At 49.6% G+C, this 9,951-nt stretch overlaps 1 protein-coding gene across 1 annotated transcript; it reads left to right on the top strand.

Moving 5' to 3' along the window:
- Positions 1-2,808: 2,808 nt before the first annotated feature.
- On the top strand, positions 2,809-9,238 carry Fam210b (family with sequence similarity 210 member B). The gene is made up of 3 exons (XM_051185573.1): positions 2,809-3,078; positions 8,015-8,184; positions 8,969-9,238. The coding sequence occupies exons 1-3, from the start codon at positions 2,893-2,895 to the stop codon at positions 9,183-9,185; spliced, it is 573 nt and encodes a 190-aa protein (XP_051041530.1). The 5' UTR covers positions 2,809-2,892; the 3' UTR covers positions 9,186-9,238.
- Positions 9,239-9,951: the final 713 nt, after the last annotated feature.

Below are 9,951 nucleotides of genomic sequence, written 5' to 3'. Positions count from 1 at the left end.
TTGTTCCTTTTAAAAGTGATTTTATTATTATGGGGGGCCACATGTGCAGGCCAGAGGATGGCTTTGTGGAGACTGGTCATTTCCTTCCCCCTTTATCTGGTCCTGGGGTTAGAACCCAGACCCTCAGCCTGTACAGCAATGTTCTGCCTGCTGAGCTGTTTCCTCAGCCCCTGATTGCCCCCTTTAATCCCTCATGAGTGGGTTCCACTCCAGAACCATCTGGGGTTACATTTCCCAGATGACAGACATCTAGATCACCCTGTACCAATATTAGTCTCTTCTTATTCAAGTCGTGTGTGTGTGTGTGTGTGTGTGTGTGTGTGTGTGTGTGTGTGTGTGCATAAGACAGGTTTTCATGTGGTCAAGGTTCCTGAGTGCTGTGAGTGCTGCAATTACAGACATGCACTGTGGTATAGATATGAATACTTTGTTTTGGAATGGATTTTCATTTATTGATACAAATTTAAGGTCAATTTTGTGATTAAGTATATTTCTCCTCTTGTTTAGATGTTGTGTTTATATAACTCAGTTAGAAGTGCAGATTATAGATAGTTACCTATGATAGTCAAAACTTATAGTTAGGTGAGTTAGGATTTCTAGATATATAGAGATGTATTTGAGATGAATAGGCATTCTTCAAACCATTCAGAGACCTACAGAATATGGCATTTAAAATGATTTAGGGTTTTTCTTGACAGTGAGACATAACTGCTCCTGGCAACACCACCTTCATCTATAAGAAGGATGGACATTAAAGAAACACGTTATGGAGTTTGTCTCCAATATGGCAAGACTAGCCATTTGGACAAGATACTGCTCTTTTCTGGACTGTTTGACTTTATGCTGTATAAACTGGACATGCAGGACCCACAGAAAAGTGACTGCTGAAACAAAATGGACATTGCTACAACGGTCCTGCTTCATGGAAGAGTCTGCCAGACACACTATGGCCTATGGGCTGAAGATAAAAGATTACAGAAGAACTTTGAGTGACTGCCAGGCACTGAGTTGTCTCTGTCATTTCTAGAGTTTATATATTATCCTTCTGTGGTCTTTGAAGGAGTTGAAGACAGATAGTTAGATTATAGTTTTCCTTAGTTAGGATTACAGCTAAGTTACATATAAGACTTTAGACTCACAAAGATAGGATAGATGATAGAATATTTTCTTTAAATCTTGCTAAATGTTAATGGACTAAATATTGCTAACTATGATTCTTTTGATAACTGTTGTGTGATATTCTTTGCTATGTTAAGGTTAAATCCTTCTTTTTATTTAGATATAAAAGAGAAGATGATGGGAGGTGTCATTCTGTAAGTATGTTTCTCATACTGGTTAATGAATAAAGCACTTTGGCCAATAGGAAAGCAAGATAGGTGGGATTAGGAGACAAGGAGGATTCAAGGAAGTGGTAAGGAGGAGTCAACATGGAGAGATTAGAGAGAGCAGAACCACTGGCCCCTTCTCTCCGGTAAGATAAGACCACGTGGAAGTACTTAGATTAATAGTTAATAATTAAGACAGAGCTAGCCGATAAAAAAAACAAGTAACAGGCCAATAGCATTATATCTAATATAGCATCTCTGTGTATTATTTGGGGCTGGTGTGGTGGTGAGACCAGGCTGGCGGAAAAACCTTATTCATAACACCTGCACCACCATGTCAAGATCACAGCTTCGTTTCTTTCTTTCTTAAATTATTTAAAAAAAAAAAAAAAAAAAAAAAAAAAAAAAAAAAACCCTTTCAAGCCAGGCTGGTGGTAGGGTACATCTTTAGTCCCATCACTCGGGAGGCAGAGGCAGGCATTTGAGACTACAAAAGCTAGTTCCAAGACAGCCTCCAAAACCACAGAGAAATCCTGTGTCAAAAAAAAAAAAAAAAAGAAAGAAAAAAGAAAAGAAAAGAAAAGAAAGAAAACCCTTTCTATGGAGCAGAAGGAAGGGATGGGGGTCGGTGGGGGGCATGAAAGAATGGGAGGGAAAGGGAACTGGGATTGACATATAAAATAAGATTGTTTCTAATTTAAATAAATAAATAAAATCCTACCAAAAAATTATAAAAACAAAGGCGCTCATTTTGGCTCACAGTTCTGGAAGCCCAAGGTAGAGAGGAGCCACAACTATGCCAGCAAAGTCTTCCTGTGGGATCAAGTGTCCAGCAATGCAGAGAGTCGGGTGAGAGAGTGAGCTCTTATCACATTTTAGTCTAGAATTGAAATGTGAGTCTGCCTGGTTTGTGCACTTTTAGCTATCTGTGAAAGTACCAAACTGCTTTCCACAGTGGCTGCTTTCATGTTCACACCAACAATATAGTAGGCTTCTTCAAGTGAGTGTTAACTTCTATAGTCATGATCTTTAAAGCGATCGTGTAGACATCTGTCTTCCAGATTTCACCCATTGTTCTGGGAGGAAAAACAAAGGATCCATGAGCCCTCGGCATGAAAAAAACAGCAGCCACACTCCACAGTCTGGAAACTCGAAAATCCTGGAAAGCCCTACAAAGTTGCATTCCTCAAAGGACCAGCTTGAGCTCCCTTAGAGCCTGGCTGATGGACTTGGCAGATCCCCAGCCCCGCCCACTCCGCTCCAGGAGGCGGGACTTAGACAGGGAGGCGGGGCCTAGGGGCAAGGATGCGAGCAGGCGGCTCTGGATGGCCCCGCCTACCCAGGGATAGGCTGCTTCTGCCGAGGGCGGAGCTGATGGGTGGAGCTCAAAGCGTGTGCTCCTCTATAAGCCCCGCCCACCCCGGGCTCAGCTCTGCTCCGGGGGCGGAGCCTGGAGAGGGTGGGGCGGGGCCTGGCAGGGAGGGCTCCCGGCCCCAGCCCCACCCACCGCGCGGTGTTGGTGAGCCTTCCCGAGTGGGCAGCACCGGATCGGCGCTCGCGGCGCGCCATGGCTGGGCTGCTGGGGCTGCTTGGCCCGGCGGGAAGAGTGGGAGCCCGGCTTCGGCCCCGGGCCCCTTGGCTTCTGGGAGCCGCCACCTCCTGTGCTCCACCGCCCGGGGCCTTGGCCTTGTCCCGCCCAAGGCCGGACACCCGGTTGCTGCACACGGCCCGCAGGGACTGCCTTAGTCGCCAGGTAAGCCAACCCACACCCACTCGGACCCTGATCCCCAAGTAACCCAAGCGCCGTGCCAGGGCCAGCCCCCAAGGACAGCTTCGCATTGCACCTGCTCAAAATGGGTCACCTCCGGGGTCCCTGGGTTCTCAGACCCCTAGAATCTGAAAAACGTCTCTTTCAAGTGAGCATACCAGAGAAACTGAGGCTGGGGGTGGTGTGGTGCGCGGCCCAAGGTCATGGAGTCGCCTGCCGAGCCCCAGTTTAAAAAGCCAGAACAGTGGCGTTAGCGAGCGGATCGCAGGGGGTCCTGAACTCATTATGAACTTCCAAGCCGGCCTCTGAAGTTGTCCCTTTTGAAGTTCAGGCCGGGCACTGGGCCCAGGAGGCTGCTTCTCGAGGTGCCGGTGTATCTAACTCCTCCCAGTGCCGGTTGCTCCACCCTTTGTATCTGGCTGGAAGAGCGGGCTCTCGCGGCAGGCAGTCCATCCTGTTTCCTTATGGTTGCCTTCCCTGAATGCTAAGAGTGAAAACTAGCTCCCATTCAGACAGCAGCGCAGCTCAAACGGGTCTGTGAATAAAGTGGTGGAGCATTCAATTAAGTCGTGGCACAAGCCTCGATCCCTGCAGGGGAGAGTTTCCTGCTGCTCCTCCGGGTCTGGGCCCACCCATCTGTGGGCTGTGTGGCCTCTGACCCAGAGCCCAGGCCTGACCTTTCAGAAGGCTGAAACTGGCACCTTGCCACCAAGAGTCTGGAGAACCACGGCCGCGAACCAGGCAGTTCTCAGCGCTGTCTGCGCTTGTAGCTTTTCAGTGAGTAGCCAAAGGGATCGATCCTTGTCCTTGGGCGCCTCACACAAACATGGAAGGACGTCTTCCCCTCTCCTCTCCTGGGTGACAGACAGGACAATGACCTCGTCTTTAATCCCATGTGCAAGGCTTAGGTGCTTAGAGCATACCATCCTGCTTCCTGATGAATCTTTAGTATAGCTTCCCCCTCCTCCAGGAAGTCTTCTGTGACTACCAGTGTTGTCCCGCCCACCCCCACCCCCACCCCACCCCACCCCCACACACACACACCCCGCGCACGGTCTCTGCTCTGGAGCTCCAATCTTCTCTGCCTTTATGATCTGGAACAATCACCGCATCAGCCCTGTTGGCAGACCGGACTCTGCCTCCGCAGGTGTGTGCTCACACAAGGATGAGTGTGGTCCCCAGTCCTAGGATCCCTGTCTTTGTTTGCTAAGCCAGTAACCTTGATCAAATGGTCTCATGGTTCCATGTCTATACAATGGGATGTTAACAAGTCTTTTCCCAGAGGGTGAGTATGATAGGAGATAATGTGCTAACTGGCATCTGGTACATCATGCCAAACCCAGCAATTACAGTCTTCAGTTCGAGTACACACCGCAGCAAGGGCCCCAAGAGCCCAGGAGACAAGCTTGTCTCTTCTGCCGGTCAAGCGATCAGAGCGGAATCAGAACCTAACAGAAGGTCAGAACAAAAGATACTCCTTGAGAAACCAGCCGTGGGGGAAGGGCCTGCCCTTGGCCTCAATTCAGCATCCCACGCCATCTATCTCCGCCCAGCTGCCTTCATTAGAAGGCCAGCTGGGTCTCCAAATGTTCTAGACATTAAATCAGGTATCTGAGTGGCATGCCCACGTCTGCCTGCAGCGGGGACTACTGTGTGAGGGGGATACTAGGCACCAGAAGCCGGCCTTTCCACATCACATGGTTCAGGGTCATGTAGACCAAGTGAGAGGAGCCCACTGTGACTCCGGGGGTGGGGGACACTGTTATGCGGGTGGCTTGCCAGCTTCCCTTATCTAATGTGCAGCATCTGTCCCACTAGCTCCTCCTAGCGCCCTGTCCTGGTGTGTCCCCTCCCTGGTGTCACTGAGTGTCATCCTCTGCTGCCTAAAGTCCTAGTCTCCTTTGAGGCTGCTCTGTTTGGTTCATTGGATTGTTCCCGACTCCGGAACACTCTGACCCAGAGACGACACGGAAGGCTTAGTTGGGGACTGGGGTCGGGTTAACCACTGTGCTGTCCTTGGTCACATACTCAACCCCTGGGGCTTTGCAGATCCTCTTCCGTTCCTGGGGATGTCGTGAGGATTGTGTGGACTAATGTCATGGCACCGGGAACACTGCTTGATACAAGGTCAGCCCACACGGCACTTATCAAGTAAATGGAAGCGAGTGTCGCAACGCTGTGATCAACCTTCCTGCCCATTTTCTAACGCAGTTTTCCTCTGGTTGTTTTGAAACAGTCTGGTGTACTCCAGCCAGGCTGGCCTCCAACTCAGTAACCTGAACTCTCATCCTCCTATCCCCCACCTCCAAAAGGCCAGGATTATAGGCTTACTACACCACACCGGATTTATACTGTGCTAGGAAATGAAAGCTTTGCACGTGCTAGCACTCTAGCACTGAGCTGCATCCCCGCCTGGGCATTTCGAGGTCAGTGTTACACACTCGGGGCAGTTCAGAGCGCTTGGGGGTAGTGGACAGCAGTACTTTACAGAGAATGGGTATCTGCAAACGCCCCATGGTTTGCACATCGCCCTCATGAATCCCTTCATTTTAGCTTCTTTAAAGTCCTCAAAGACTGGGAAGGAAAATGCATGGTCCTTCATGTCCAGTCAGAGTGGCCACGTCTACTAAGAGAGACTTCCAGAATGTTCTGGTTCTGGAGGATAGGAAGAAAAGCTGCCACCCCCTTCTTTTATTTGCCAGTTGCCTCCTTGAGCCCTGCTCTCCCCTCCTGGAAAGCTTGCAGGGGCTCTGGTTCTTCCTGATAAGTGATCCCTTCCCTGGGCTGTGTTGATAGGACCGCCTGCAGCCCCTCCCAATGCCTGCACCTCTGTTAGGCCAGTGTCAGTCAAAAGCCCATTGATGCCTGGCCCAAGCGATCTCTGTTATGGCTCATTCTCCATGCCCCAGAGCAGCCACAGCTGCCCCTGATGAGGCCCTTTGTCTCACACCCTCAGGTTTGGCAAAAGGCCTTCTGGCCCAGAAGGGAGAATAGAAAGGCAGCCAGACTTGCAGCTAGAAAATGAGCAGCAGCTTCTACAGGGATGGAGGAGCAAACATTAGAACCCGACTTTGTTTGTTTTAGAGAGGGAAGCAGGCTGGAGAGATGGTTTGATGATTAAGAGCACTGGCTGCTCTTGCAGAGAACCTAGGTTCATTTCCCAGAATCCACAGGACAGCTCACAACCATCTGTAACTCTAGTTCCAGGGGATCTGAGGCCTTCTGCCCTCCAAGGACACTAGGCATGTACCTGGAGCACAGATGTACGTACATGAAAGCAAACACGCATAGTCATGAAATAAATCTTAAAGAGAGGAGCCTTGGAAGGCCTAATGGAGGTACTGTTTGATTAGGACTTAAAGGCTATACAGTGGAGGGACTCTTGAAGGAGGAAGCATTTGCACACACACACACACCACACACACACACACACCACACATACACCACACATACACACACACCACACACACACCACACATACACCACACATACACCATACACACATACACCACACACACACACACACACACCACACACACACACATACACCACACATACACACATACACACACCACACACACCACACACAACACACACACATACACCACACATACACACACACCACACACACACCACACATACACCACACATACACCATACACACATACACCACACACACACACACACACACCACACACACACACATACACCACACATACACACATACACACACCACACACACCACACACAACACACACATATACACCACACATACACCACACACATACACACACATACACCACACACACATACACCACACACACACACCACACACACACATACACCACACACACACACACACACCACACACACACATACACCACACATACACACACACCACACACACAACACACACATACACCACACACACACACACCACACACAAGTAATGTGTTCTTTAAAGATTGCTACACAGTATGGTGAATTTCTGTACACATCCTGGTCAATATTTTGTTCCGGAGTCAGCCTTCCCCGTCATGTTTCCTGTCTCAGTGAAGGCACATGGCTTTTGGAGCCCCATCCCGTTCCAACCGCACTCCACCCTTGGGGTGATGCAGACGTGGAGTTGTGTGTTCACAGACTCGGATGATCTAAGCTCTCGTGAGTCTCATTTCTCTTTTCTGTCACCAAATATTTGACAAGAAGCAACATCAGGAAGGAAGGACTCATCCTGGCCCACACTGTGGTCCATCTTGGTGAAGTTGAGGCCTTCGGTCCAATTGCGCCTGCAGTCAGGAAGCAGAGAGATCAACAGGGTGCCCAGAGCGCTTGCATCTTCTCATTCAGCAAGGGCTCTGCCCCAGGGATGCCCCAGACATGCAGGGTGGGTCTTCCTCCCTCCATTAGCCCCTGTGAAAACACTCTCGCAGACCTACGCAGACGTGTCCACTGAAGTTATCCCAATCAGGCATCGCAGCCCTGGACGCGATAACAAGCCTCCGATGTTTGACACATTCATTCCTGTCCTGGAGGTCACAAGTCCACATCTGCCTCACCAAGCTAAAGCCAAGGGGACAGCACCGCCCGCTCTTCCTGCGGTTCCATAGCAGAGTTCACATCCTGCCTTTTGCAGCTTTTAGGCCTCCTGCTCCACCCCCCCAGCCACACCCACATACCTGTAAGCCTGCAGATCAGCATCTTCAGACCTCTGCACCTACTGTCACCTTCTCCTCTCAGACTCCAACTCCTGCCCCCCTCCTTTCTCCTATAAGAACCCACCCAAAATAATACAGGTTAACATTCTCATCCAAGACCCATGGCCAGATCCCACCGTGACATGGACATCTAAAGGAACACGACTCAGATAAGGGTGAAAACCCGTGGTAGCCACCGGCCTAACCTCCCCTTGGTCTGTGCCCAGGAGCCCAACAGAGTCTCTGAGCCAGGAGGCAGCGCCAACAGCATGGAGAAAAAGCTAAGCAAATCCCAGCAGCTGAAGGTGGTCTTCCAAGAGTACGGAGCTGTGGGCGTGTCGCTGCACATTGGGGTCTCCCTGGTATCCTTGGGGATATTCTACACAGTGGTTTCCAGGTACGATTCTCAACAGTGTTCACTGTTTGTGGCTGGATGTGGTAGCTCACAGATGTGAGTGCCAGGGAGGCTGAGACTGCAACTTCCGGGCTAGCCTGGGCTTTGGCATGAGGCCTGTCCACAAATAACTGAAGGAAGGAATGCTGGCAGTTGGCAGGATGCTTACCCAGCATTCAAAAGGCCCTGGGTTCCATTCCTCAAACAGCATCTACCATACCTGGAATCCTAGCATTCAGAGGGGCTCAGTTCCAGGCCATCCATCCTCGGCTGCATAGAATTTGAGGCCAGCCTGAGCTACACGAGGCAGTCTCACAAACATTTGTGTTTCTTCTTCCTGCTATAAGCTAATATGTGGGTGAATTTTGGTTTTGGGTTTTTTATTTTCTTGTTTTTTTGGGGGGGGTTGTTTTGTTTTCTGAAACCTACCTACTCATCTAGTTCCTTGCATTATATATTTTAATTATATATATATATATATTATTAGATATGTACACATACATACATATATTTCATCTGGGTCAGCAAGATGGCTCAGCAGGTAGAAAGTGCTTGCTACAGAAGCCTGGTTGCCTGACTTCCACCCCAGAATCCACAATGGAAAGAGAGAACCAGCACATGGAAGATGTCCTCTGACCCCTGAATGCTTGCCATGGCATGTGAATTGCCCATACTCAAACACACAATAATCACAAATTTTTTTTAAGAAGTAAAAATGAATGCTATTAACCTTCTAGGCAAGTCAGTTTCTCCCTGTAATCCATTCTTTGCCTCTTTCTCCCCACAGTGGCATAGACATGTCTGCAATTCTGCTTAAGCTTGGCTTTACAGAGTCGCTGGTGCAATCCAAAATGGCAGCCGGCACCAGCACATTCGTGGTGGCCTATGCCATCCACAAGCTGTTTGCGCCCGTGCGGATCAGCATCACCTTGGTATCTGTGCCCTTCATCGTTAGGTACTTCCGCAGAGTGGGGCTCTTTAAACCTCCAGCCGCCAAGCCGTGATGAAGCTGCTCTCTTCTGAACAACAGGACTTCGGGCTGGTCTCAGGGTGGGGTTTTTGAGGGTTGGTGGGGAGCAGAAGCTAATTGTTGTGTTCCTTGTGGGTTGATTTTATTTTTTGCCAGCAAAAATCAGGCATTTTAATTTTTTTTTTCTCTTTACTGCTCCTCAAAGAGCCATGCACATGACTTAAAATGTCACCAGGACTCCAAAATGAACCAGGTGTGGCGGTGCAGGCCAGTAAAGCCAACTGAGGCAGGAGCATTGGAATCAAGGCCTGTTTGAGCTTCTGGGCTTAGGGTGGACAGAGGAGAGAGGGCTGAGGGCATTAGCAGTGGAGCCCTAGCGTGGCACGCAAAGGGCCTAGATTCGAACCCAGTACAGAACAAGACCACCTACAAAATGCTCCTTTTAGGTCATTAGGCAAGAGTCCGCCCCTAGTGCCCCAAGGGTCTAACCCCTGCTCAGGTTCTTAAAAAGCAATGGCTAATTTGCTGGGCTTTAAAACTCCCTCTCCCCTGATTTGTCACTGGAGCAACCTGCAGTTTAATATGCAGCATTCTGCAAACAGCTCTCAGCACTACAATTGGGGAAGTAAACATTAACAGTCCCTAATCACGATCTACATTAGCATCAAGCCCTTGACATTCACAACACTTGCTTGGGGAAGGGGGGCAAGCCAGGAACTTGCCAGAACTTCCAGTGCGCTTCACTGACTGTGGAGCACCTTCCCGTCTGGATGTGGTGGGGCTGTTTGCCTGAAATCTCA

This window comes from Phodopus roborovskii, unplaced genomic scaffold (genome assembly GCF_943737965.1).
Source record: "Phodopus roborovskii unplaced genomic scaffold, PHOROB, whole genome shotgun sequence".
In the NCBI taxonomy this organism is placed as follows: domain Eukaryota; kingdom Metazoa; phylum Chordata; class Mammalia; order Rodentia; family Cricetidae; genus Phodopus; species Phodopus roborovskii.
The sequence above is the reverse complement of the archived record's forward strand: the minus strand, read 5'-3'. Positions and strand labels throughout refer to the sequence as shown.

Excerpts from the sequence above, each read along its gene's own strand:
- Fam210b (XM_051185573.1), top strand. The coding sequence starts at position 2,893 with ATGGCTGGGCTGCTGGGGCTGCTTGGCCCGGCGGGAAGAGTGGGAGCC. Across the intron at positions 3,079-8,014 it reads GGGACTGCCTTAGTCGCCAG|GAGCCCAACAGAGTCTCTGA; the intron begins GTAAGCCAACCC and ends GTCTGTGCCCAG. Across the intron at positions 8,185-8,968 it reads TTCTACACAGTGGTTTCCAG|TGGCATAGACATGTCTGCAA; the intron begins GTACGATTCTCA and ends TTCTCCCCACAG.